This window comes from Neurospora tetrasperma, assembly GCF_000213175.1.
Source record: "Neurospora tetrasperma FGSC 2508 unplaced genomic scaffold NEUTE1scaffold_3, whole genome shotgun sequence".
In the NCBI taxonomy this organism is placed as follows: domain Eukaryota; kingdom Fungi; phylum Ascomycota; class Sordariomycetes; order Sordariales; family Sordariaceae; genus Neurospora; species Neurospora tetrasperma.
In genome coordinates, this window is record NW_009799101.1 from 3,168,092 (window position 1) to 3,195,333 (window position 27,242).

General features: G+C 52.0%; 10 protein-coding genes across 10 annotated transcripts; 4 read left to right on the forward strand and 6 right to left on the reverse strand.

The window, feature by feature from the left end:
• Window positions 1-3,125: 3,125 nt before the first annotated feature.
• NEUTE1DRAFT_82136 (uncharacterized protein) lies at window positions 3,126-6,335 on the reverse strand (the record flags this gene model as incomplete). Its single annotated transcript, XM_009852781.1, has 2 exons — window positions 3,126-3,664; window positions 3,764-6,335. 2 exons carry the CDS (start codon window positions 6,333-6,335, stop codon window positions 3,126-3,128), a joined length of 3,111 nt encoding a protein of 1,036 aa, XP_009851083.1.
• Window positions 6,336-7,599: 1,264 nt separating this feature from the next.
• Window positions 7,600-9,953, reverse strand: NEUTE1DRAFT_82138 (protein VTS1; the record flags this gene model as incomplete). Its single annotated transcript, XM_009852782.1, has 3 exons — window positions 7,600-7,922; window positions 7,981-9,300; window positions 9,364-9,953. The coding sequence occupies 3 exons, from the start codon at window positions 9,878-9,880 to the stop codon at window positions 7,897-7,899; spliced, it is 1,863 nt and encodes a 620-aa protein (XP_009851084.1).
• A 1,427-nt stretch (window positions 9,954-11,380) lies between these two features.
• On the forward strand, window positions 11,381-12,123 carry NEUTE1DRAFT_100892 (uncharacterized protein; the record flags this gene model as incomplete). The annotated part of the gene is made up of 3 exons (XM_009852783.1): window positions 11,381-11,538; window positions 11,661-11,725; window positions 11,879-12,123. 3 exons carry the CDS (start codon window positions 11,381-11,383, stop codon window positions 12,121-12,123), a joined length of 468 nt encoding a protein of 155 aa, XP_009851085.1.
• Window positions 12,124-12,658: 535 nt separating this feature from the next.
• Window positions 12,659-14,746, reverse strand: NEUTE1DRAFT_110175 (uncharacterized protein; the record flags this gene model as incomplete). Its single annotated transcript, XM_009852784.1, has 7 exons — window positions 12,659-13,567; window positions 13,632-13,823; window positions 14,019-14,079; window positions 14,354-14,461; window positions 14,500-14,584; window positions 14,615-14,648; window positions 14,699-14,746. The coding sequence occupies 7 exons, from the start codon at window positions 14,744-14,746 to the stop codon at window positions 12,659-12,661; spliced, it is 1,437 nt and encodes a 478-aa protein (XP_009851086.1).
• A 187-nt stretch (window positions 14,747-14,933) lies between these two features.
• Window positions 14,934-15,720, forward strand: NEUTE1DRAFT_41837 (uncharacterized protein; the record flags this gene model as incomplete). The annotated part of the gene is made up of 2 exons (XM_009851972.1): window positions 14,934-14,974; window positions 15,534-15,720. Coding segments are annotated over 2 exons (228 nt in total), but the record flags the coding sequence as incomplete, so codon positions are not given.
• A 2,096-nt stretch (window positions 15,721-17,816) lies between these two features.
• Window positions 17,817-19,004, forward strand: NEUTE1DRAFT_100893 (uncharacterized protein; the record flags this gene model as incomplete). Its single annotated transcript, XM_009852785.1, has 1 exon — window positions 17,817-19,004. One exon carries the CDS (start codon window positions 17,817-17,819, stop codon window positions 19,002-19,004), a length of 1,188 nt encoding a protein of 395 aa, XP_009851087.1.
• An 897-nt stretch (window positions 19,005-19,901) lies between these two features.
• On the forward strand, window positions 19,902-21,002 carry NEUTE1DRAFT_110177 (uncharacterized protein; the record flags this gene model as incomplete). The annotated part of the gene is made up of 1 exon (XM_009852786.1): window positions 19,902-21,002. The coding sequence occupies one exon, from the start codon at window positions 19,902-19,904 to the stop codon at window positions 21,000-21,002; it is 1,101 nt and encodes a 366-aa protein (XP_009851088.1).
• A 1,281-nt stretch (window positions 21,003-22,283) lies between these two features.
• NEUTE1DRAFT_94929 (uncharacterized protein) lies at window positions 22,284-23,511 on the reverse strand (the record flags this gene model as incomplete). Its single annotated transcript, XM_009852787.1, has 4 exons — window positions 22,284-23,053; window positions 23,118-23,220; window positions 23,322-23,373; window positions 23,442-23,511. The coding sequence occupies 4 exons, from the start codon at window positions 23,446-23,448 to the stop codon at window positions 23,018-23,020; spliced, it is 198 nt and encodes a 65-aa protein (XP_009851089.1).
• A 199-nt stretch (window positions 23,512-23,710) lies between these two features.
• On the reverse strand, window positions 23,711-25,173 carry NEUTE1DRAFT_82145 (uncharacterized protein; the record flags this gene model as incomplete). The annotated part of the gene is made up of 4 exons (XM_009852788.1): window positions 23,711-24,094; window positions 24,158-24,395; window positions 24,452-25,008; window positions 25,070-25,173. 4 exons carry the CDS (start codon window positions 25,171-25,173, stop codon window positions 23,974-23,976), a joined length of 1,020 nt encoding a protein of 339 aa, XP_009851090.1.
• Window positions 25,174-26,673: 1,500 nt separating this feature from the next.
• Window positions 26,674-26,982, reverse strand: NEUTE1DRAFT_117027 (uncharacterized protein; the record flags this gene model as incomplete). Its single annotated transcript, XM_009852789.1, has 1 exon — window positions 26,674-26,982. One exon carries the CDS (start codon window positions 26,923-26,925, stop codon window positions 26,686-26,688), a length of 240 nt encoding a protein of 79 aa, XP_009851091.1.
• Between the last annotated feature and the right edge of the window lie 260 nt (window positions 26,983-27,242).

The following is a 27,242-nucleotide window of genomic DNA, read 5'->3' on the forward strand; positions in this document are numbered from 1 at the left end:
TTTTCCCCCCACGATTGGGCACCCTACCCGAGTATCCCCTCCCTCATCGGGCCCGCGGTCTTCCTCCGCCCGTTCCGACCACCCATCAACCTCCTCTTCCTCCGCTGCCGAGTCTGGAACGGACAGTGGCGGTGCTGAACTGTTGGATATCCGGAAGGTATAGGAGGGCGCACGCAGTAAGCTACAAATCCAAGTCTGATGCGCGGCCACCGGCAGCACAAACTCATCCTGCTTCGTCAGCTGTCGGATGTCTTTGTCATTCATCATGTTCATTTGCCTCTTTGAGCTGCGAATCTCAACATTGTCTGCTTAAACCAAGGAAGAGAGAAGCCATCACCATCCTATCAGCGCCTGATGACGTGGTCTAGGCGATCAGACTTCACTGCAATACTGCAACAAAAATCCCTTTTTCGGTGTTGTCTCCCGTTTGGTGAGGCGTCAGGGAGTGCAACATCCACCACGGCCGGCAGCTTCAATATTGATGATCAGCATGCCATTGACGCAGTGACCAAAGGCCGAATCACGGCTTGTTGGTAAGGCCGGTCTGCCTCTCTTGCCTGATCCGTCTATGATTGATACCATGCGGCAGAAGTGACCAGCTGTATTTCGCAGAAAAGCCCATGACGTGGCTATGAATGCCCTCAAAGTTATTCGTCCTTGGTGGGCCATTCCGCTTCTCTGCCGTCTTACCTGCCTCTGCCGCGATCCATTGATTCAGACACACAATCGCCCAACAAAGTATGATCATGGACAGTTTCTTCTGAGGTCGAACCCGGGAACATCCCGCTCCAGTGATCACAATTGGTAGTGGAAGAAGTATCTCTGGCCCAATCCTATTGGTTACGCCTTGGGATTCAAGTGAACCATTCAATGTTACTTCGGCTGAAGTTGAAAGAAATAAAACCCTTCCATTAGTTCAAACACATGGGATTCCGCTCCAGAAAAAATCAGATCAAGTGATTGATGGCAACAGTCAAATGACAGCGCAATTGGCGCCATGGCAAATAAACGCCATGACAACCTCGGCATGACTTGCTACAACCCAGCAATCGACTACACAAGGATGATGCCCCGACTGCCCTGTTCTCCCCAATTCTTCGGTAATATTCCTCCTTGCTTCCCTCCCAGTTTCTTGTAAATCACTTCCCTTCCTATCCCTCCGGTACCACATAGCTATGTCAAGCCTTTCGTGTAACTTCTCCGGGATACATCTTGTGGAACCTGAGTCCCTGAGCCCTTCGGGCATTGTCACCAAAGGCGGCGGCTCAGTCCGAGACCCTGTCTTTCTTCAAGTGCCCTGCCATTTCATAAAGCTGTGAAACCTGGATGTGGCCAAAGAAAGCGGGGGTTCTTGTGTAGCACGCTTCCCCTGCCTATGGGGTTTACATAATGTCTTCGGGTCTGGACAAGCAAGCGAGCGGCTGGCCGATGGCGCCCTGAGGGGCTCGAATATGCAATGTGGCTACCCGTCTGACCTTTGGTACTAGGCGTTCTGTTCCTTGATAGGAGATCTATGAAGATGAGTGTGTCTTGGATTCGTCACCTGGCGCCTGCCGAAGAAGTTTGGTCTAAGAGTTAGAGCGGTAGGCGCCGTGAGACTAGTCTATCTTCAGGCACTTCACATATGATCCAACAGGCTTCAACCTAGCGCAATTCAGCAGATCATGCCCGTCCGTTCGGTTCTATCATGGCGAGGCATAAAATTCGAAATGATTCTGCATCTTCGTCATGTAAGTAATACTGTCGAACCGTTTCATGGTTAAACCATTGAAACACTAGTGAGTTATGAAAGAAAAAAAAAAACAAAAGCAAACAAACGTGCAAAACGACGTTCATGGCTCGCAGAAAGGAATGGATTGCAAATGACAGATAACAATATCAAAAGACTACAATAATAGAGGGGAACAAACACACACACTCTCTCACACACACTTTTCCCACAGTCCCAAGAACAGTCACGACCAGCAGTAAAATTAAGCTTCCGCCACCAGGCTCTTCGTAAGATCCCCGAAATACTCCGAAAGTGATAAATCATATGTTAGGTCTTTCAAGCTATGTCGTGTAGATCATTGAGAGCTCCAATCCATACATGTACTCTCTAGACCAGACCGCATCGACCCCTCCCTAGTAGAGGTAAGTCTACAACCCGCCAAACAACGGCTTCAATCGCCTTTCATTGCCTCAAGAACAACCGAGGAATGAACAGAAAGATAGGACGCTTGAAGTTAGCACAGTCAGGCATGGTTAGCGAGAGCAAGCTTCGGATCCAGTCAAGTAAGCCAGGTAATGCGAAAATCCAACATGGAAATAGGAGCGGGTCACCGCTTTTTATTATAGGATTTGGCTTGGCCACTGACTCGAAGGACTGGGTTCTGAATATTGGGATGGGGTTCCAAGTCTCACGTCTGTTCAATAACACTTTTATTAAGCGTAGGAAGAGCCTACGGACGTAGTTAACTTAAAGGCGGGAAACGTAAACGGCTTTCTACTTGATGAAAGATCCTACGCCGCGTTCATGCATGGCTGTATAGTTCGTGACATGCTGGGTTCCGTCTTAGTGTGAGAAGGAACCGTTCTGGTCTTTTTTACCCTTGAAAATGAAATAAAATTGTCGCGAGGACGAAAGGGACAAAACTAAAGTGGGCAAAGATGGCACGCACGATGGCTCGTAAACCTTCCGCTTCACCAACCGCCGTTCTTTCCCGCAATTGTCCCGAAGACGATGCGGAAGAAACCATAACGGCGAAGGGAGGGGGTTAATGTGGTTGGAAGGTAGTGATACTCTCCTCAATATTCCTTGTGAGACTTGGTAGTGGACAGTTTGTTATCTCATTGCTTCATTTGTATACCTAACTTTGATGCAATAGGCCATCATCCATCTTTATAAGTTTTCCGGTACCTGCCTACCTGCCTACCCACCATACCTATGCTACATTGTTCCATGCTACCGTACCATACCATACCGTATATCTTATGCTACCTCTACCTAGATAAAGCAAAATGCGGCCATTTTCAATTCTCAACGCTCTCTCTCTCTCCCTTGCTCCCCTTTCTCCCTTCCTCCTAACAGCCAGCTAGTAACCTAACCTTTCACTCGCTCACCTTTTCCTTACCTACTTTTGTACTCACTCCAAAACTAACCACCGCTCCGCGACCGCCTTGGCGCCCTTCACGTCCCCCAACAAAAAACACATACACCTCACATTATACGCCGCCTCCACCACCAACGTCTCCTCCCACCTACTCCTTTTCTCTGTACTCTCCTCCCCTTCCTGATTCCTCCTAACCCTCTCAGCCTCCTCCAACACCCGTCTATAAAATCCTCCTGCAAGATTCCCCAATCCAATCAAACTGTACGCCCTCCCCATATTGAAATGGGCCTCCATCTTCTGCCCTATGGTAGCCGTGGGATCTTCCTCGGTACGATTGCGGTAATATCGGAACAGGAAAGCAAAACCCTGGGTGAGTAGGTATTGACGGTTGGTGGCTTGTCTCTTCAGGGCGTAGTGCACGTAGGCGAGGCCGATGGAGAGGTTGATCAGCGGGTTCTCCGGGTCCAAGGATGCGGCGCGCGCAAAGTACGAGAGCGCATACGAGTACGAGGTGGTTGTGAAGAGGATGTGGCCGTAGATTGTCAAGAGGGCTACGTCGAGGGTGATGTCACCTGCCGGTGGTGGGTGTTGGGGGTTATTAAGGGTAACAACGTCGTTGTTGGATTCGGATTGTTGGGAAGCTGTTGTGAGTGGTGCGGCAACAAGGTCACCGCGGGATCGGGATTTGAGGGGCGATTGTTGCTGCGATTTGGAAGGTGATCTTTGTGATGATGCTGGCGGGGGAAATTCGTCCTGGCCGTTCTGGCGCATGACAAGGGCGTCCATCGTCTTGATCTGCCTGAGAATGAACTTTTGCGCTGGACCGGAGGTGTACCAGCTTACAGGCGTCTGGCAGGTCCGGCACATGGCGGCGAACATCCGATACGAGTCGGTGCCGGGCAGGTAGTCGCGCATAAAGTAACGGGCAATGGCCACGCACGTTTCTTCGTCGCCGGCGTACACGGCGCACGACGCCCACGCGACGTGGATGAGATATGTCGAATCCGTGGCAGTCCAGACTACGGAGTCGCGGGCGGCGTGGCAGACGACATAGGCCTCGCGGTGTTGGTTTTGTCTGACAAGCGCAAAGGCGAGGGAGAGGAAGATGTCGAGCCAGGCGGAAAAGGGGATGCCGCGATGTGCAGAAGGGAACTTGAGGACACGAGCCTTTGAGGCGGCAGGGATATTGTCTGTGCCATCGCCGTTCTCGGGGTTGAGGCCTTGACGGAGACGTTCGGCCATGGCCGCCAGCTTCAAATTCCTAGACGGCACGGCAGCACCGCCACCACCGGTGCCACCAAGTCCCAGATACTTGACGTACTTGTCCCAGGGGTAGAACTCCTTGAAGGAGCGGAAGTCTTCGACGAGGTCCCTGGCGGCACGTGTCCAGTTCTGAATGGCTTCAGGATCGTCGCTGTGGAACGCACGCTCTTGCAACTCCTGCACAATTTCATAGTTCTTGGTCGCCACCTTAGTGCGTTCAAGATCCACCTGTTTGCGCTTCTCCGCATTGATGAGACGGCGCGGGACGTACTTCTTAGGGTTGTTGGGGTCTCTCGGCCTGTTGGGGTCTCTCGGTTTGCGTGGCTTCCTGGGACCGGTAGCTCTGCGACGCTTTCTCTTGGGGACCAGATTCCCTTCTTGGTCAAGGGTGTACTGGTTGGCCTCGAGGTTCATAGCATCTCTGACCAGAAGGAAAGCTTCTTCGCGACCTTCCCGATCCGAAACGTGCTCGTACATATTGGCGAGGCAAACACGAGCCTCAATGTTATCCTCATCATCCTCAATGGCGGCAATGAAGCGTTCCTCGGCGGCCGACTTATCGCCTAAGGCCATGTGACATCGACCGAGACTTACGAGGATGTCTGCATCCATCGAGATATCGCCAGCCTGGTCGGCGATCTTTTCGTATAAGCTGAAGTACTGCAACGCCTTCGCCGGGGATTCATTATCCAGCAGGGCATTACCAATATCCTTCAGACAATCGGGGAAATCGTAAAAGTCTTCAACCGCCGTGTCCGCCGACGGGTCCAACGACGTCAGATGCTTCTCTGCCTCGTACATGTCCCCCATCTTCATTCTGAAGACGTACAACCTAGCCCTCAAATCCACAGGCAACGCCCGTCCGTACTGCATCGGCGAGAACCGTCCCGGTTCATAATCCTCGCACAACTCCCTCCTCTCATCATCCTCATCCCACTCCCTATCCTCACCCGGCCAGCGATCCCAGAACTCCTCCGCCCTCCGGCCCAACTTCCACCTCGCGACCCTCTTCAGCTCCGCCGCGCCTTGCTCCCACTGCTCCAGTATCGTGAAGAACTCGAGATAAATTCTCAAATCACTCCACTCAAACTCACCCTCCATCGCCTCAAACACCTCATCACCCTGGCTCCACAAATACTCAATGATATGTCTATAGGCCGCCTTGGCCGCCTCCGCATTCTTTCTTGGATCCCTCCCATCCAGCGCCGCCTCCGCGAGGTTTCTTACGGTTCGGATATTCAACGGCTGCACCTTGAGCGCCCTCAAATACTGCGCCAACGCCAGGTGACTCTGACCAAGTTGCATCAGCGCATCCGCCTTCCCCGTCCTTGCCTCCACGTTCTGCTTATCCGCCTGCAACGCCTGCGAGTAGCACATAACCGCTCTTTCCAGCGCCAGCTTCCGACGGGGGTCGGTCTCGTCCATCATGTCGACCCCGTATAAGCAGTAGAGCGCCACGTTCATCCAGTGGCGCGCGTCCTTGGGGATCAGCCAGGCGCCCGAAATCAAGCACATGGTCGCCGCTTCGCGGTTGCCAAGTTCCTCGTGAATTAGAGAGAGTAGGTTCCAGGCTTGTGGCGTTGCGGGGCGCTGCCGGATGATCTCCTTGACCATGTTGATCGCTTCTTGGTACTCGCGGCGGTCGAAGGCTGTGCGGGCCGCGGCGATGCGGATTTGGATTTCCGGAGGAGGACGCGGAGGCTTGCGAGGGCCGAGTTTTCGACGGGGCCTGGAGGGCCTGGGTGCTGGTGCGGAGGGAGCCACGGTCGTGGTGCTTCCTTCTTTAAGGCTGTTGTTGATCTGTTTTGACATCGACTTCGAGACGCCAGGGAGGACTGTGTAAGCAGCTGAGGGGAGGTCGGCACGGTGTTCAGCTAACCATGCGTCGCGGACGGTTTCGAATTTGTGGATTTCGGCACGGATCTCTTCGGTATCAGAGTCTATAAATTCCTCTTCGGGATCGACAAAGCCGTCCTGCATCTGTTCGTCGTCGAGATCGTAGTCGTCAAGGCCGTCCATTTGATCATCATCTCCAGCCATGAGCTCAGGGTCCAGTGGTATGTCGTCGTCGTACTGGTTGTAGAAATAGGCGGCACTGTGAACGCCGTTTTGTCCTTCGCCAGCATAATGAGCTGGCGAGTGGTCGTCGATATCCATTCTGTTGTCCATCTTGAGCTATAGGACCTTGCCTGACGTGATCTGTTTGGATATTATCCGCGATGTTTGATGTGCTGGTTTTTCTGAGAGGATCGCAAAGCAGGCACTCGTCTAGTGAGCTAAAAGGGTCCCGTTCGCGCGTGTCTTTGCGTCTAAAGTAATTATCTCGATCCGTAGGCTCAAAAGTGAAGATCGCCTCATGCCTCAGTTCTGGTTCACGCAGAACGTCCAATTCACCGATTCCTAGGCCGTTGGACCAGGCCGATTCCTCAGTTCCCAAAGTCTAATGATTTGGTAGACTCCATCAATGGCTGCAGTTTCGATGGCAATTATGGGCGATGCCAATGATTTGTTGACGCGAGCTGGTTGAGTAAAAGATAATAAATCTCGGCGGGTATTGTGTCCCGTTTTTTCTAAGAGGTCCAAGGGCAGACAAGAAGGCCTGTGCTGCAAGATGTGGACTGAGGCCTTTCCTGGAATGCCGCTACTGAAGTTGCGTAGGACCGTGACAGCTTTCGGGTTAGTCCAGGTACAGTTTTGCGATAAATCAGTGTACCAAGTTGAGATCGATATTGGGATGTTGATGAGGGTTTGATGTGAATGTGAAGATGATGGAGTCGTGAAAGACGGATTGGTCGTCGAAACCTGAAATCTTGGCCAATCAATGCAAGCCCTTTTCCTGGGACCCACTTTAAGACAGGCCTTTTGGCAACGACAACCTTCCAATACATTTTATCCCGGACCACGACGGGTAAGGACACTTGAAGCCGTCTGGAGCACAGACACCTTCCACCTAAGAGGAGGCATCGTTATAAGATCGATGAAACTTCTTCGCTCTTCACTATACTATGATAAATCACGCACTTTTCTAACCAAATTAACTACGTATTCCAGGCTTGGGATCTGGGCTTTCACTGCTGCAAATTCCGTATCGCAACGGCTGCCACTGATATTTTACGTTGTATACGTTCGCGTACCTGATTATCTTCACTTGGTTCCTCATAACACCCTTCAGATGTGTTTGTTTGATTGCCTAGACATGTGAAAATGAGTGGGAATCATTGTTGCCCATCAACTCAGCTCTACTCAAAAAAAAAAAAAGATCTGCCTCCTGTCCCCATATATAGGTAACAAAGATATTGCATTTTGGACATTAAAACAGAGCGAAAGAGAGAAAGAAAGAAATCGGGTTGCCAGTAACTCCTACCGGCTGCACCATCATGTATCCCGACCGCGATCGCGGCAAACTCCAGCACTTCTTCCCTGCGTGATCAGTGACAAGCTATGCTTGAGGTACCTTGTTGTTGGCGAGTCCAGTGGGCGCCTATCTTGGGTGTGCAGGGGTGCCATCTATCCTGTATCTCTAGCACAACAGCCGTCAATGCTAGATTTTGCCTTCTTTTTTGGCCTCTGCACTAGGTTGTCAGCTTTTGATCCACTTGAGCTCGTACGGAATTACAAGACATACCCTTGACTTGTTCAAAGACCTTGAGCATCTTGCGTCTAGCACCCAAAGCATTGACACCACGCTCCTCCAGCTGCTTGTCGTCCAGCTCAATCAGGTCTGTCCACTTCATGTCCTTCAAGTTGTCTGTGTACTTGTGCAGACGCAGGCTCCGCAGCCAGCTAGGGATATCCTGCAGGAGAGTAGGGTCGGTAGGATCCTCGGGCGGCTTCGAGCTGCCTCTCCGACCACGCGGAGAGCGGCCACGGTTGATTTCAGAATGGTCCGAAAGATAGCCCTCTGCATGATGACCGCCCAGGTTGAATTGACCCATCATTGGAACCAGTCCATTGTTGATCAAGCCGGGTGCACCGCCGTCATACGCACTGAGGAAGCCATTATTCTGCGGCGAAGCAAACTGCAGCGCGGAGCCGTAGTTGGGCATCGCAATACCGGGTGAGGTGGGGCGTGAACGATGACCGCCAAAGCCGCCAAGACCCTGTTGCAGGCCTTGTTGCTGTTGCTGCTGAAGCGCCAAAACATGGTCGTGGCTCAAGACCTGCCCGTGCTCGTTGATCATGACCACATTGGTGCTCGGAATTCCCTGAGGGCCCGGCGATAGGGGATGCTGAGCGTGACTCTGGCCAGGGGCCCCGTCGTTGGAACGAGCACGACGATAGCGGCGAGCGTCGTCCAAAGCAAAGCGATTGTTTACCGTCGAGAGTGCGGCCAGCTTCATCGCTGTCGCGTTGGCTACCATATCGGCGTTGTTTCCTTGCGTTTGGCCGAAAGTTGGAACCATGGGCGTGTTGACCATCGAGGCCCAGTTACCACTAGAAGTGTAGGGGGATAGCAGGGGGAGCTCGGTCAGCTGCGGCTCAGCCGCGGTGAGGGTCGTGCTCTGGATGTTTGTGTTGCTGCTCAGCTGCGGAGGGCGAGGGGAGCGCAAACCACCGGCCGATGGCGGAGGTTGCACAAATTGGCCCATCGGAGTCTGGCCGGTGGACGACTTGGGCCGAGAAGTGTCGCTGGGACCCCACGGAGAGGCCGGGTTCTGTCCATTGATGTCATCCTTGGGGCCGGAAACCGTGGGGGCAGCGAGGGAGTTGCGGTTGTCAACCAGGCTGTTACGGTTCGAAGGCGGAGGGTTGCCTGTCTGCTGCGTGAATTTGGCCTTCTCCGTCGCAATGGCCGCAACAGCATCCGGGAACATGGTATTGATTGTGGTCTGATCCAGACCCGAGTGTCTCTTGTTGGCACCGCCACTGGGGCGGGCAAGGGAGTTACGGGCCGATCCCACTTCCAGCTTGCCCATGGCATCACTCAAGCGGCTCGACATGGGATCTAGGGATAACGAAGATATGATGTCAGCATGGCACCTAACAGTAATGGGGCAGTTGCACGAACCCTTGTCAAAGTTAGCAGGGGACAGAACTCCCGACATGGGGTGGTTCTTGCCCATCTGCTGAAGGACCTGAATGAAGAAACGGATCTGGACCTGAGTAGTCTGCTGGAGCAGAGCATACAGGGCAGCTGTGCGCTCAGCTTCGCTAAGGACGCGGAACCACTGTTCAATAGCGCTGAGTTCATCCTTGAAATCCTGATCAAGCGTAGCAGCGGCCATCTCCTCGAGGGTGGTCTCATATTGATCAATGTCAGCAATCCACTGCTGGGCCAGCTTGTCTTGAGGATCCAGCTCGGCATTGCCCTGCACCTGGCCGGACTGCGGCTGGCCGTAGAAGTCCGACGACGGGCGGATTCGGCTTGCGGCGGCCTGGGCGCCGGTGAGAGCGGCTACATCGGCAGAGGCGCGAAGGCCATGGTTGGAGCCAATGGCACGGGAAGAGGGGAGCCTCAGAGAAGAGACATTGCTAGCCTCGGGGGTGCTGTTGCGGTTGCTCATGATGTTGGACATATTGAGCATGATCGGAACTGAGTGTCGGGGAGGGACGAGGTCGCGAGTCGGGGAAAAGCTAGTCGGAAAGATGCCTGAAGAATTGTAACCGAATTGCTAGGGTCCCGAGGCAACGCTGAAACAAGGCAGACGGCTACAGTGCAAGTTAGCTGCTGTCCAGGCAGTCGGTCATCCGACGAGCTTTTCGCCAACCAAAACAAGGAGAACATTGTTGAGCCCGTCAATGCCATGTGCATATAATTCACCTCAAGTGCTCGTGGCCCTGGTGGGGGATAGGTTTTCGGCACGTACCCTGATGTCCTCCTCCAGTTGCGTATGTAAAGTGATTGGAAAATTATTGCTTGGGATTAGGCGGAGTCGAGCGAGACTTTCGAAGTCGACGCGATCGAAGTGTGCGAAAAGAGGGCGTGTAGAATGCGCGCGAGAACTTGCGAAAGCTCCTGCAGTTACCGGCTGGCCTCAAAGGAGTGTCGAAGATTGCGCAAAGAAGGATGACGTTTAGCGATGTCGGTTATCTGCGTCGAACATTGGAAGTGAGCGATCGAGTCAGCGAGGGTCAGGCCAACAACCGAAGAGCGGTGCGCAATGCGGGGGGGTGTGTGTTGAGTTGCGCGCGCGCAAAGGCCGAAACAGGCCAAACAAAGTATGATCACAAATGCTGGAAAGGGAAGAACAGTATCAAGCGGAAGAGGACGGACGGGATGAGGAGCGAGGAGGAGCGGGAAGGAGAAAGGAAGAAAGAAAGCCGGGAGGAATTTGTTGTTGTTGTTGAAGAACAATTGTTGGTTGGCGGGCAGACCAGGGTAGCCGAACGGAGGAGGGGAGAATGGAGAAGAGAAGTGGAAGAAGTGTGATGGGTGATGAAGCTTCTAGCGATTCTCTCCAATGTGACGCGGCCACCACTGTGCCGAACGAGACGCAGACCGAGACGCAGACGCCGGCGCGCGGACAAGCAGCATGGCTGGAGATTGTGTTGCAGAATCACCAAAAGCGGCTAAACTCGCCCCGGATCCGCTCGACGTAACACTCTCTTGTAGACTTTTTGCGACATTGTGGCCCCATTCTGCGATTCTCACACTCGAGTCCGGCAGCCCCGTTCCTTGGTGGAGACTGCTTGGATAGTGTCGAGTGACGGACTGCTTGATATCACAGCGAGGGCAGGGCACTTCATGCCAGGAGCCGGCCACTGCCCAATCCCACTCACTCATGCTAGGAGGAGGCTGGCCATTGTTCGCTTCTGTCGCTTGTCAAAGGAGCCGGGAGTTTGCCCAAGTCACGCAAGACATGGATAAGGTATGTATATAAACTCGAACGGGGGCCGGATCGGGTAGAGAGGTGTATGGGTTCGGAGTCGAGGGTCGGGGGCCGGGAAGGGAACAAAGTGCATGCTTCAGAGGCTGATTGGCAGGCGGGGAACATGAACAGAACTCACCCATTTAAAACGATGGACGTATCCTGGTATTCAAGACAACAACTGGAAGAAACCCCCAATATGGTATAGGTACTGGAATGGAAATCCCCAGGTCCTGCCCTCTTCCTTTGGCTGCCCTACTTTCAGCCTGTGCCAGTAGCAGCGGTGTTGATGACGGGATTGCTGATGGCCTCTTTCACGCGCCGGCGTCAGTCGTCAATCGCAAGAGTGTCCAGTCGAACCTAACGCCGCGGCCGTGATCGGGCGGGTTGTGATTTAGGTTGGTTTCTCAGTTAGGCTGATAGCTGGCGGGAAGGAGGGGAGCAGAATTAGGAACGGGACTCGAAACTTTCAAGTTGTTGAAAGTGACTGAGGTAGTCCGACAGGAACTCGAAGTGGAAGTCCGGGTGCAATATTTCCAAGCACAGAGTGGAAGTTGGAAAGTCAGGGCGGGCAGCCGAGAATTGGATCTCACGCGCAATCACTGCAGCAGTGCAGTGAGGTGCCTCCGCCGGCTGTCGTTTCATTCATGCCTCCCTCCATGGATGGTGGTGGTGGTGGTGGTGGCTGCTACTGTTAGTGATTGGTTCATCCAGCGGTGCTGATGGCGCGTATTGTGGGCGCTAGCACTAACGCGCTGCTTGGCCAATGGAGGCGCTCGCCTTTCAGGGCAACCCGTGTTTCGACGTTCTCACTGCAACCCAGCACAGGACAGCCAGGCAGGACAGTGCCCCTGGAGGGTCAGCCGGGCGGGGCCAAGAGGGGACCTACGGAAGGGGCGGAGAGCGGGACGAGGAGGTGGGGCGGGGCTACAATAGGTGTCCGATTCAGCCTCGAGTGACTTCGGTCGAGTCTGTGACACTGGCTCGAGACTGGACTGCCACTGCAAACCTATGGACTGGAGGCCTCGAACAATTCACCCGAAATGCAAAACAACAAGTTGAGGTTGTTCGGAAAGACGCAAATCACAAAATGTCAACGCCAGTGTCCCTCGAGGATGAGCTCACAGTGTGCCATTTCTGCCCACCATCCCTATCTCGAATTGGTGTGCATCACGGCCAAATCTGTTAGACACTGACAGTTCCCCCTTCTTCCAGACTCAGTGTGGAGCCCCTTTTCGCTTCACAAGCGAACGCCTCAAGAGGGTTAGGGTTTAATGCTATTGCAGTTGGTTGACAAACCCCAAGTATAACATCACTCTCTTTTCACTCACAGACCAAAAGTGTCTTTCTGGTGAGAAACATGTCGATACGCTTGCGTTTCAGGGTAGTATCCCTCCAAACATCTGAACCCTAACTCTGCTATGCCCCAATTTCCGAAGACAACCCGGGAAAAGGAAGCAACCAACCCACCCAACGACATTTCCATAAACAAAATCACCAACAAGTCTCACGAACCCTTTCCCTCTTGATGCACACTGTATTATCTTGCGACTCCTCGCTGTTTGTTCGGGCCTTCTGCCGTGATCCAATCTCAGAAATTTTTCTCCTCTTGACGCACACATCCAGATCTTGGGGTTCTTCGCTATCCGCCCGAGCTCTCTTTGGTTGGAAGCGAAAATCATGATGAGGATGGAACTGTCGAGAGGGTTGTTGTGATTCAGCCCGAGAATTCGGCGGAGCCGCAACTCCTCCTCCATCAGCCGGCCCAGCTTGCTTCCCAAACTCAGCCACAGCCTCAGGAAACGTAGCTCTCAAGTCCTCCAACACCCTGAAGCTCTCCTGTACAACGATAAGGTTCCGATTTGGCTCACCCGGTAGCGGTCCACGAACAAGAAAGAACTCTTCCACGACTGCCCTGAGCGCAGATTGTATTTCCTTTCGCACGGCTTGTAGCGCGCTGTTGCATTTGTCCACTTCCTGTTCGAGCTCCCAGTCTTCCAAACATATCCCCTTGAACACATCTTCATCGCGACGTTTGTTAAACTTATTCAATCTTGAAACCAACTTCTTGCTTGGTTCGAGGACGGTGGGCAGCGTAAAGTATCTCTTAATGCCCACGATGCCTTCATGTATACGATCAAATTCGGCGAGCGGGTCGTTTTGGGATAAGTGCTCGAGAGCCTTGTCTGTCACGAAGGCACTGCGACGGCGTCTCGGCTGCTTTGGAGCACATCCTTTTCCGTTTGCATCAACTGGATAACTATTTGCCTCTTCCAGCTCAGTCTTGGGTCGTGATGGGGGTTCAATGCGTACTGCATGAGCCGCGGTCGGTGATGAGGATATTTTCTTTGTCGGTTCCTTCCGCAAGCCGTGATCAGGAGGCAAGACATTCACTTCCATGATCTACAAGTGACTAGTGTCAGCTGGATTCCCCCCTTTACAGTCCGTGATATCAGAGGTTTCGTACCGTCTTTGGTAGCACGGTGCCTATGGGTAGAGTAACGTTTGGCGGCCAGAGGGATGGATTTGATTGTTGAATAATGACATCGGGTGAGTTGTGGTGAAATTGCGATAGTCTTTTCAATTCTGTGGGGAGATCAGAAAGAGGTGCGAGATTTCCGCCTTTCTGTCCCATGGCACTACGCCGTTCACTGATGAGCTGCAGAAAGAACCATCGGTGTTTTGGATCCCCCTATGGCACGAATGATGAAAAGTCACCGGTTGATGAAGTGTTGACAACATCCATTACCACTTTCTATCTCAAATTACTAACAAGGCAATGACCAACCGCCAACCCCAATTACAAACGGCCATCGCTACTCCCCGATAGGGAACCCCAAGGCACATTATTCACCCCGCCTGGCAACTGGTTGGCATCAAACTTGGCAACCGTAACCTTGGACCTCGGAACCTGCCTATGCAACTGCAGAAGTGAGCTTCACTCGTGCAGAAAGGATGACTGATCACAAGGATGAAAGCAAATAGACAGGAAACCTGACCCGGGCCCTCCCAGCAGGCGTTTAAATCACTGCATTCCCCCCTAAAATTCTTCTCCGGGAAACCAAATTTTTACACATATCGATCATTAGGTGCCTTTTTCCTCTTCTTCTACTTCTCTACAAGCTGCGTCTACGACGGTTCCTTATCAAAATCCTTTCTTGACCGACTTATCGTTGATTAAAAACGAACAAAAGAGCAGTATCATCCCCCTCACCCTCGTCGTCCACCACGGCCACGTCTATATCCACGCTCTTAGGGTCCTCTCCGTTATCCACGCCCTCCGGGCTTATTAGCCGCCTGATTACGGTCCATCCATGCCGTCCACGCCCACTCACGCCCACGCATTCCACGCATACGCACTCGAATCGGAACGAGGACAGACGGAAGGGCGATCCATACTAACGGAAAATCTCCAGTCTCCTCCATGCCACAGGTATATTTCTCACTTACTATTCTGCTCTCTACTTCCCCATGTCCCCAACTTCTTTCTAACATAATAGTAGTAGTCTACAAGATGACGAACTACACACTCACAGCTGATACAGCTCGACCCCACGACGAACTGGACCCAAGATTCCACATTGTAATCCCGGTTGCTATACTTTAGTTCGTTCTCAACATCATCCGGTTCTGGACCAGATCGGAAGTAATCTGGATTACATTGCACGGCGAGATTTTGATCACAGATTTCTCCAAGGCAACCAGCAAAACTCGACGCTACCAGTTGACAACATTTTGTTTGGTCTTCCTGTCCTTCTTGCTCATATAGCCTCTCGATATCGGATTTTACGGCATCACTTCGAAGCCATTGTCACATCACCCGAGCTGACACAGGATTTCCTGTTGGGGAATCACTGGCGAGCCCATGGGAAGCCACGACGTTGAGCCTCCAGCTATATCAGGCCCGTCAACGCTGGAAGCTCCCGTCACAGATAGAAAGACACATTTAGCATGATCACCAATATAGTTTGATTGAGCTACACATGCCTGCTTCCACGCATCACGAGCAACCACTCCTACCATTGAACACCCCCAAACCAACAACAGAACACCAACCACCACCACCCTACGATGGTATTATTAGTGTTGCGTGAGGTTACTATTCAATAGTAGGTTGCGTTCTTCAACTATCTCTGATCAGCTGCTAATGTCTCTGTCTCTAGGGAGTGCCTATCGAGTTGATAGCGTCGAACTTATTTGATTTGGCATTTTTTCTATTGATCATTATTAGCGGCATGAACCCCAAGGCGCGGCCACGTACCAGGAGAACGTCCGCAATCATACTTATCGTTGTCCAACATGCGAGATTTCGTTCGGGTCCGCGGGGAATTTGGTGAGACATCTGGAGACTGCTGACCATCTGACCAAGGGAAGATGGGACTTACGTCCCTCCCAAGTCCCAAGACGGCGACTTGTCGTGGTGGTGCGATCTCTGCGATATCGGGTGGGCGGATGAGTACGGTCTCATCCTGCATGAACGCAGGTCATATGGCCACAGGGTCAAACAAGCCGAGCGTCAGGGCCTGCCGCCTCCTCCCAAACCGGAGAGGGGGTAGGGGTTGGGTTTTGACGTTTATATTGTTTTTGTAACAGACTGGATTAATTGCCACAGCAGTCTCGTCGTAGACAAAATAGCTAAGACCTTTAACATTATATCTTGAATATACTCTTACTACGCATCCAAGCGTCTTTGTAACACCTCTTGTCTTAAGTTCTTGGCAATCTCTAAATGAAAACATACCAATAGGACTCTAGCCGATGTCTTTTCGAATTGTTGTAATCCCTATTACAGTCTTGCAACGGCCTTTTCTTTAATCCTAACGAGCGGTAGTGGACTGGTTTACCTAGCCTGTTGGTTGGTCTCACATATTTTGTCTCGGACGAGACGTAACACTGATTGAATGTCATAGGATTTCAAAACCGATAACAAAGTTCCAGGATACGTCTTCCAGCAATTTATCAGCCATACTCCCTACCGTCGTACCTTTAAGACAGCCGGGCGACAAAAATCAAACGGAAAGAGATTCCTTATCAACACCCGAGTCGACTACCTACCTCTATTCTTCCTACCCTTCTTCACCGGAACCTCAACCTCCCTCTCACCCTTCACCCTCCACCCCCTTACTAACACCTGTCTTCAGGGAACATAGCCTGAACGTAACCAGCTCCTTCAAGCACACATCAGGTTCAGGAAGGAGCTGCGCGTGCAATTGTGTTTTCATCACTTCATTTTTAGTTGTCAGCGACCGTTGCACGAATTAGAGGTCCAACATGATCCTTTGAGCTCTCTTGAGCATCAAAACCGTTTGGTGCAGCTCTTCGCCGCCATTGCCCGACAACGACGAGGAGTGGTAGATAAAATGGAACTGCTGAGTGTGTCGTTCGATGTACTTTTTTACTCTGGCTTTGATGGGGAGCGACGTCCTGCTCGCCTATCACTGGGTCGGAGTCGGTGGGTGTCCTGACTACTTGAGACAGATCCAGGTTCTAGAGCCCTACTTTGGGCCAAGCACTTGGAGTGCGCAACCACCGGTGTTTGAATGGTATGATCGTGATTCATGGTGTCCCATGATATTTGGTTCCGACCTGCGGTTGGTATAGGTGACTGCTAAACGGAAGTTAAGACGGACTGCTAGACTCTCCAGGTCAAAATCGACAAACGAACGAAAAAGACAGAAAGCTCGTTACCGCAAAAGAGAAAGGAAAAGGTTGCTATCCAGGACATTCACCGAAGAAAAAACAGATAAACGTCGTGGAATTCGTGCCTTGGAGTCACGTCGCGCAAGACGGCAGCATTCATCACCATTACCACGCCCCATTCACAACGAAGCCATTGTATCATCTCTCGTCGATTCCCGAAGTATGCCGCCCTTTCATCCCGAACACAATAAACAATGGATTTGTCATCCGCTTTCTCTTGCTCACTGGTTCCATGGTCCTGCAATAAACACTCTGCGTTGTCTCAGACACTTGAGGCATAGACCAGAAGCTGCCATCTGACGAGCTTCATCCAGTTTATCAACATCCCGCTGTGACACATAACAAACGACTAACACCGAAGATTTGCGGCTCCAGAAAGGACTATGATGACTTTCAATGCACATTCTTCGGTATCGGTCATATATCCTGTTCGTCGTCTCCTCGTCATTGGAAATTCAATGAGAGTGTCGAGAAGCTTTTAGGTCCAATGCTGTGAGCTATCACATTTTGGATAATAAGAGCCTTGACGGCAACTCCTCGCTTCCAAACAAACGCTTGCTTTGTTGTTGTTCTTGTGCTGCAAGACAGACGCTGTGCATCACAGTCTTTTCTAATAATGCCATTATCATCCATTGTAAATTGTTCAATTCACTGTGACCGGCCTCCAGAGCTTCACCACCATGGCCTCTCGTCATGATAGATTGCCAGTACCACTCGTGATGGCCGCAAAAAATGATATCTCAAGAATTCCAGGAGACTTAAATACTCCTCTGGAGCTCGCTCTCTGCAGTTTCAGATTGTCCCTCGCCGGTATCGATCTAGACCATCGGTACGAAAACACAGCACCAAGCGAGTAAGGACTCGAACATTATCAAGACACACCCGATAATCCTAGCCAACACGACGAAGCCCACAAGACTCAGCACTTGCCGGCAACCTCAACATCTCCACAATGGAAGACATCAAGTCCCCGAACCTTTCACCCCTCACCTCTCTCACCAACACACCTCGACTTCTCAGCCCGGAACCCAGATTTAAACACGAGGGAATCGCTTCGGAAGCTGCGCCGGACTTCAACCCCCTCCGCCGTCCCCACCTCCACCACCGCGTCCTCACCCTTTCCCACCTCCGCCTCCGCCGCCTCCGCCACCACCTCCCCCGGGACATCGTCTCCATCTCCAAACTCTGCCGAGATCTCCAGGAACGAGTGAACGACATCCCCGTTCCCATCATACCAGCCGTTCCCTCCATCCCACATTTACGCTCCGCAGGCCCCGTTAACGTCTACGAAGAAGCCACCTCCGCTGCTGCCGCCGATGTAGAGAGAATCGCCGACATCAAAACCCAACTGGAACTCCTCGCCCACGAACTCGAAATCCTGAGAGGCGCCGTGTTTGAGCGGTTCGAGGACTTGTTTGACAAGAAGAGGGAGGAGGTTCTGAAGAAACAGCTGGATTGCTGTTTTAGTGATTTGAAGGAGTTGCAAGTGGAGGTGAATCATAGGATCTGGACTGGGAGGTTGAGGCAGCCACTGCAGCCACTCGCGCAGCGACTGCATCAGCTGGGCATGCCTACGATGGCGCGAGTGAATGGGAAAGGAAAGGGAAAATGTAAAGAGAAAGAGACGGAGAAGGAGGGTGAGAGGGAAGGCGAGCAGAATGCCCAAGAGCAGAGTGTCCTGGACGCTATGCCCATGCGTACTGCCATGGACATGGACCTCAGCATGGGCGCTCAGTTCCAATTTCCCGAATGGCCGGAATTTAACGACGAGGAAATCATGACCATGTTCAAAGAGATGGAGGAGGAGTTACTGGAGGAGCCAGTCAACTGGGAGGAGATTCTGAAAGCCGAGGCCACGAACGAAGAGGCCCAGGTGAGGGGCCCTGTGAAGAGGGAGCAGGAGGACGATGAGATGCAGCTGGACGACGTCGAGGAAACGGAGACTGTGAAGGGAGACCAAACTAAGAAAGAAGTTGACGAGGAGAAAATGGAGGAGGATGTTGATACGAAGGAGCCCGAGGAAAGTATATGGAGCGAGGAATCTGGAGGAGTTGACTGGAGGGCATATCTACCTTCAGCGCACCCGTGCGACCCAGGTGCGCGTACAAGCTGGCATTGCGCGTGGGGTCGGAGGCAGTAGATGGTATCTGCGGATCGTGGGGGGGGATTTGTCAGCTAGGTCTGGGTCGAAGGGATTGCGGGTAACGAAAAGGATGTGGTGCACTTCGTACCTTATCGAAGAAATAGAGGGAATATTACAGACGGGACTTGAGGATTTGGGAGTAGAGAGACCGCCATGAGATATTGGATGATGAAAACGAAACTTACTAGAATCAAAGGTGGCCTGGGTCCAAACCGACATAGGATATTTACCAAGCTTTTCATTCGCACTACGAGATCTGTGCCGTTCGCCATACCCCTTGTTTGTCGCAAATCTCTTCAAGATGAAATACATATTTTGGTCGGTCGTCTGGGGGAGTCCGGTCGTCCCAAGTGGAAGTGTTAGACGTCTGTGTCTCGAACCTGTCATCTAAAGATTGTCACTTGTTCGATCCAGCTTTTCAACTCAAAATACATGCACCATCCAACTCAGCTGCAGGTGGCAAAACCCTTTCTGATACCTCAATCTTTGAATCCACCAACGAAACCAACTCGAAGCTTGTTGATTCTGACCCGTGAAGAACTTCGAAGACAGCCGAATCACGCCTAAAGCTTGCCGGAACAAGCAACACTGGAAGTCAACGTCTCCAAAGATTTCGAGAAGCAACTCACCACCCGCTCATATCATAGGAAACAGTCCAAGACACTTGGAGCGGAACGCAACGATATCCACGAGCCCACTGGATTTGTGATCTAGAGCTGAATCGTTGTTTGCTCACCTTTCCACTCCATATCGCCCACCGGTATCACGAAAGCCTCTTTCTACCCCATAACAACAGGTCAACAAACCGTCGCAGAGACACCGTCACAAGAGTCTCCTGACAGAAAGCTGACGCTCCAGATCCCTTCGCCTTCGCATCTTGAGCTCGGCAAAACCATGTCCCGTCCCCGGCCACCACCCCTCCAACTCAACCCCGTACTCCCAACACCACCCGTCACTCCCGACAAGCTTCAACACCATCTCACCTCGACCTCTCCCAACCAAACCGCTTGGACACCACGAGAGCCCAGAAGCGTTCGATTCGCTCTACCATCTGCTCAGACTCCCGGGCACAAATCCAAGTTCTCCAAGACAGCGACGTTCAGAACCCACCACAGCCAGACGACCAAGGCAAAATCCAAGAAAATCCCCGCAAAGCCCTACAGCGCTTCGCTCAATCGGCTCATGGTGAGGTATTACGCTCTTGTGCAGTCTCTTTGCGAGTCAAATCTCTCTGAGTCCAAGCTCAAGCCCAAGGTCGCCGGCGACAGGTTCCCTTCAGAAAGCAGGGGCATTCTCGCACCTCCTCCATCCCCCATCTCCCCCGTTCAAGGCATCCAAATCCAAATCCGACAGCGCAACCCCCTTCAAGCTATTAAGAGTCACGCTCACGCCTCGATCTACGAGCCTTTGACAGCCATAGCCCCTGTGCTTACGCTTCCCTTGTTGCCGAGCCAGGAGACAGAGAAGGAGGTGAGGAAGGTGCTGAAACGGGCGAAGAGAGGGTTGAAAATATTAGAGGAGTTAGTTGCCTCTAAATCGCAGGGTTCAGATTTGGAGTTGGATTTGGATCTGGATCAGAAGATGGGGATGGATGAGATGGATTTGGATCGGGAGCTTGCCCATGTTGGGAGTGGTGACCGTATGGACCTCGATCTAAACGGCTCTGGCAGCGCCGACATGCATAGTTTTGGGCCTGGAGGACGGCTCGGAGCTGCGGAGTGTCGGAGGGATTCTCAGAAAATTATGACAAAGGAGAGGGAAATGGAGGCAATCCAGGAAGGTGTGGCCATGATGAGTCTCGAGGAGACGCGTCGGCTTCCACATCTGCGTGTACCTGGTCGCAAGGTCGAGGGATTATCGAGCGCTGGGTTCTGTGGGACCGGCGTTAACTGGGAGGGCTTCCAAGGAGAAGTGTGCGATGACATCGTTGGTCGTGAGGAGCAGGCTCAAGATGAAGCGGTGCTGACTGGCGTGGGCGGGTTGATGAGCATTTGAAGACGCGGCCCCGTTGATGCCGTCCTTGAACGGTAAGATGCCGAAAGGTGATAGCTAGTTGGCTGGCGTAAATGATATATACGCTGAGAGAGTCGCGGAAGATCTGTATTCGTCGGAAAAACGAGGACAGGATGACGATGAGGATGCGAAATAATTAGCTTGCAAACCGGAGCCAAGATGATGGCAGAAATCGGCACAAAGGAATGAACAGGCGCATGGCCGCTGGATGCCCTGGCCCAAAGTTCTTCATTAACTTGGAGGACGACCACCGGATGTGTGATGATCGGCAATTCGTCGTTTTCTCATCGAGGGTAGCCCGGACCTTAGTTTCTGGGCTAATGCGAGATTGATGTCTGCATGGAGCTGGGAGTCAAAGACGAACACATCTAGAAACAGCCGCTTTTGCCGTAACACAAGCATCAATACTCACATAGATACATACCTGGCATCACCATAGCTTTCATTCTCTTCAATGAAACAAGAGCTTCCCTGAGAATGACTTTGGCAAGCAGCCAATTCCTCGAAAGTAGAAGAGTGCAGATGTGTGGGGCTCACCCCTTTTCTTTGTTTACTTGGTCGTTACGTACGTACCGTACCTGGGAATGGGTTAGGGTTGTTATAGGATAGTTAGCACAATCACCGGCGCCTCACTCGTGTTTCTGGAGACTTACCGCGTTTATTGTTCAAAATTATCCAGAGGAACAAAAATGCATAGTTTAGGACCCTGGGCGTTCCCTTGCGTATTTTTCGCCCGGCTGGTAGAGGTGGAAGGGTTTCTTTTCGAGCAGTGTCCGCCAAGCCGATCCTGAACATCATCACATGCCCCTGGTCCTCCGTCCTAGCGGCCATGGGAGAGTTTCCGGAAGCCCACAAAGAGCCCCCGCACTAGAATGGGCGAATATGGGTTTCCGGTCCCCTACTCAGACGGTGCCAAGCGGTTCGAAAAGGTAGCGTGTTGATGTTGTGAAAAAAAGCCAAATCGTGATCGTGTGAGGCTGCGGACTGTTCGAGACCAGGGCGACGCCGACTCATAGGTGACGATAATATACCTGATCAGCTGCCATAACGTCAGATCGCTAACATTCTATCTTTAATGCTGTGCTGAGCTAGGCCCGTAGGCTGATATGACGTGCGAGTTTGTTGTAGATCGACATTTGTGTACATAGGAAAACAGGTGATTTAGAAACTTCTGTCACCAATTCCATGTTTTCCACATGCGCCGAGAGATTGACATGATCACTATCATGCAGTCACTACCGCATTGGGATGAACAAAAAAAAGAGTATCAAAACCTTCTTGTATTTCGCGTTTCTTAAACTAAGGCACTGCCTTGGTGAGTGCAAGCATGCAAAGCATTTAACGATCCGGGGAAGCACCGCAAAGAATCATCAAGGCACGGGGCAGGCCATTGAAACCATAACTCCATGAAAGCAGGGAATCCACAAAAGGCAAGGGGAGAGGACAGGGTCGCGAAACGATGGGGTGTCGCCGTCCTTCCATGCACGAGGGTCCTTAGAGTATAGAGAATCAAAGTGTACGAGTAGTACGGCAAAGTGTTCTTCTTGGCACGATAAAATCCTTCAACACATGAGCGTAGGTATATGAGCCCAATGTTGTACACACTGATGCCGTTCAGTCCCCATAGGAAAGGGGATTCAGAAGCGGGGAATCTGTCAGGAAGGGCAGGGAAAAAGTTATGCGGTCGGTCTTGAGTTGCTCAGGGCATGGTGTGGGCTGGTGCTGGCTGGAAGAGTATCCAATTTCGTGCGTCCATCGGTCGTTTATATATCGAGTCGGGGTAACTGTTTGTTGCGTGCGCGCCCAATCGAGGGTGGTGGGGAGGGTAAATCCTGTTGTGACTGAATACCAGGAGAGTAAATCGCAACCTTTGAACATCACAATTTCACCGTGACGCCGGAAAATGGGTCATCTTGTTGTCTGTCCCGAATGAATGTTTCGTCATTCAGAATGGTATTTCATTTGACGCCTCCCGACAGATGTTGGGTAGAGGAAATCTAAGCAGTCTCGCGCTTGCCCTCCTTGAACTCCTTCTGTAAAGTTGTTAGCGAAAAGCGCTCTTTCGTGGTTTTGTTGCGAATCGGGATCGAGGCGTACCAGAGCCTTGGCGGTGCCGTGGAGAGCATGACGATGGTTGCGGCGGAACTTGGGGTCAGTGCCCTTGAGGGAAGGGTATCTGGAAGTCTTGGGCTTCTTGATACTGTTATCGCGAAGAACAATTCGTCAGCACTTCGAGCTCATTCGGACATCCATCATCTTCTCCTCCTCGGTTTTCAAGCGGTGATGCTGGGGCGGTCGTACCCGTTGCGGTGAGCCTTCCGCGACTGGTTGTGCTGAGACGAGTTCTTGGACTCTGTTGAAAATGATCAGTACTCCATTATTTCGACATGACGATATTCTGACGGCAGAGGCACAACATACTGGCCATTGCGACTGATTTCCGGCGTCAAACAAACAGACGATGTTCGGAGGCTGCTGGGGTTGCAAGGTCAGACAAGCGAGTTTAATTCCTGCGCCAAATGTGGGAGAATTTCCACTGCCCTAATTTGGTGGGAGTGGCTGGTGCGTGGCTAAAGCCTGGTTGCGCCACACTCGATTATCACTGCAACCGAATTCGCGGCAACCTGGAGCTGGGTGGAGCTATGCAATGGTTCTCTTGGCGTGACAACTCCGAGTCGGCTCTCAGCTTCAACTTTGCTCTTAACAACAAAATTACAATGACTGTCGGCAATGATCAAGGTTGAACTCATAAAGGTCTTGTATCCAAGGGATCTCTATCCGCTCTATATAACCAGGTCCGGCTGAAAGATGAAACCCAAGTAGCAGAAGATTACCGAATTGTGAGTATGATTCTCCAATCACGACCGCCATCAAATGCAGCAGAAATACAGTACAAGCAGAACGTTCAAGTCATGATATGTGCTTTCGTTGTTCAAGAAATGGAAGGGAGCGTCTACTTTGCGATGACGGGGGACGCAACCTTTGCCGCGGCAGCCAAAGCAGCGGCCTTGCCGAGCTGCTGCGACCGAAGCTTCGAAAGGAAGCGCATAAAGAGGATGAACATGAGCTCGACACTATAATGCAACATGTCAGTATTTCGCTGTAGTGAATATGGTGGACGATTTTTCGTAACGTACCGCTCCTTGGTCATCATCAAGATACCTTGTACTAAAAAGCCCTTAAGAAGCTGGGGCCCGATACCCTTGAACAAACTCAAAGCGCCCTCGTTCTTGACAATAAACTCCATCACCTCGACGAAGCTCTTGAAAGGCTTGCCGTTGCGAGCCGCGGGAGGCTTGGATTGCAGGCCTACCTTGGCGACAATGAGGGGCTGGGTGACGATGGTGGCAATTGACTTGGACAACGCGCCAAGAACTACAGAACAATTGTTAGCCAAGCATATCGCACAAACTTCCAGGACTCGAACTTACGGAAAGCCTCCCAGGGCTTCAAGGTGTTCTTTCCAGGGAAAAGAATATCCTTCAGCCTCTCGTACGCGCCATATGTGATGGCCGGGTTGACAACCAGAACCAAGCTAGCCTTCAAGCCTCTCCAGAGCCCGGTAATGCCATCCTCGCCCTCGACAACCTCCCGAGCGGTATCGATGATGCCCTTCCTGTCCTCCTTGCTTTGCGTCTGCTGGCGGGTGGTGATGACCGCGACTGGGATGGTGAAAAGCTGGCCGAGCGCACCGGCAACGGCGCCAAGGGCCAACTCAGCGGCCGTCGAGGGGTGGGCATCCGATTTTTGGTACTGAAGATACAGCGTGCGGACGATCGAATACCAATAGAAGTAGGCGAAGTTGCTCGACGTGACACCCAGTAGCGCACCGTTCATGCCAGCATAAAGACCCGCAATACCCTCGGCATTCTTGATCTTGGTGAGGGCGTCCCATGTTCCCTTGTAGTGAACCTCATTGCTGGCCGTAGCCTCTTGCTTTTCAACGTCGGCGGACTTTTTGACTTGGACTTGAAGTTTCGTCTTGATGCTGCAGTTCTCACAAAGTCAGTGACTGCTAGAAAGAGCGCAAAGAAGAGGGGTGTACACACAGATCAAGTGGGTATACGAGCACGTTGGCGAAAGCGGCACCAGCAGCGCCGGCCGTGGCCTTCCCCCAGGGGCCCAATTGGGCGGGCTTTGAGTGTGCTGCCATTGTTGATTGTTACTTTGATATCTAGAAATACTCTGGACGCTCGGGGCGGGAGTTCGAAGTAGTGGTTCAGACGGAAAGGGTCGCTCGGTGTTGGTTGGCGCAATCGCTGGCTCGAGATCCCCGCTTATGTCAATGTCGTGTAGGACGGCAGGACCAGTGTATAATTTGGTAGATAGGTATCGCAACAACGGAAAATAAAATGATAAGAGGCAAATGCGAATAAGAACAAAAGATGGGGGGTTTACAATCTCAAAAGTGAAAGGCAAGATAGGAAAGGATATGCGACCGAATGATAACAACACACACGACACAGGGAAGGAAATCGGTGACGACAAGTACGGACCGACGGGCGCAAGAAGGGGGGGGCGCCCAGGTGGTTCCTTTACAACGATTTTAGGTTATTTCAGACCGTCCAAATGATATGTACCGAGGCCGGCGGTGGGACTCCGACTTTTTGGCGGTCTCGACGGGGCAACCTCACAATGGAAGTGGAATCCAGTCCAGCAGGTATGTACGTGGGAAAGTGGAATGGAAAGCAATCACCCAGGAACTTTTCAAAGGTCTTTCCCCCTCCCCAGAAAAAAAGAAGCCAATGTAACCCGTGATAGACGATAACCGGATAACCACCGACAACCTCGGCACACCCGCCTCCAGTTCCCCAATAAAGGGAATTTGGAGCAGCCCGTCGCTGCGACACGGCAGTTTCTGCTGTTTCGTTGCTTTGCAGAAGGCCGCGGCATCTCCCAGGCAGGGCCACACAGGGGCCTTGATGCCCCAATCGGATCGGGTTTTGCGACTTTTGGGGTTCCAGGTTAGGTTGCGTTCCCGTCCCCACGATTGCGTCGATAAAGATTCCCCGGATCCCCAGCTTTTCAAGTCATTGCGTCTTGCTTCTTCCTGTCTTTCTTTTTCAGTTATCAGATCAGATAAGGCGGCAGGACGCCACGACTTCCCATTCGACAACATATTCCACCATGTAAGGGGGCCAATGGGAGTTTATATGCGACGTCAGCGACCGAATTCCATTTCGCTCTCCCCGGGCTCTTCGGATTAAGCAACTCAGTTCTTCAGAGCAAAGCCAAGCTCGATGATGCAGTACCGAGGCATCATTGCGACCGTCTCCATCTGTGGACCTCGTACATAGCACGATAATCCAGTCAACCAGCGACAACCAGCCTCCAAGCTTTTATACTCGACATGCTTCTTAGGGAGGAACTGCTTTTCGCCAAGCACTACATAAGTCTGGCAAAATCTGGTCGAAAGTCACGGTTGCCATCAAATTCCGACAGGAGGCTTGATGGGCAAATTATCCTTTGACTTCGATCTGAGGGGATCCCCACAAGTGCTGAAACAAAGTTGCGAGCTGAGGAAGAGTTTTGGAACATAAACTCAAACCAGTGATTTCGGTGGGCATTGTTCTTCAAAGACGATTCAAGGAGTTGAGTCAATGAAAGACCAAAGATGCATTTTATGGGGCGTCAGATTTGTCGGCTTTTGTTCCTCAACCAGACTCTAAGTTGTTAGAGGTATTGTGGCCATGGCTTGGAGAGTTGGAAACGAAGACGGGTTAAAACCCTGCGAGACCGTTCTCCGCTGCCATGGCACATCGTTCAAGCGGTTCTTCCCGCCCGCTCTCTGGCAACATATCCGAGGACCGTGTTCGGCGAGCCCGAAGGTGCTGATAGAGAAGGACTTGCGCATAGCATGGTTATTGGTTAACGTTTTGCTCCAAGACATCCGAATGGCGATCATGCCGCAACCAGCAACATGATTCTTGATATTTAAGATTCCCAAGCCATTGGCACACGGCTGTGAAGATAGCACTACTATGGTGCTTGTATCCGTCGTGATCTTCAACCAAGTCTTTTGACACACAACGGCGTCCCCGGGTGGCTGAGTAGCCAAGCTCCCAAGACAGGCATAAGACCAACGACCAAGTTGTGTTGTTGACCGTTCTCACCGTTTCGTCATCCAAGCCATGGCCCTGTACCTATCTATGCGGACCATAATTCTTTCGGGATGCAGTTGCATCTCTGGCTACCCTTGGCGGTGGCCCGATCCCTAGGTCG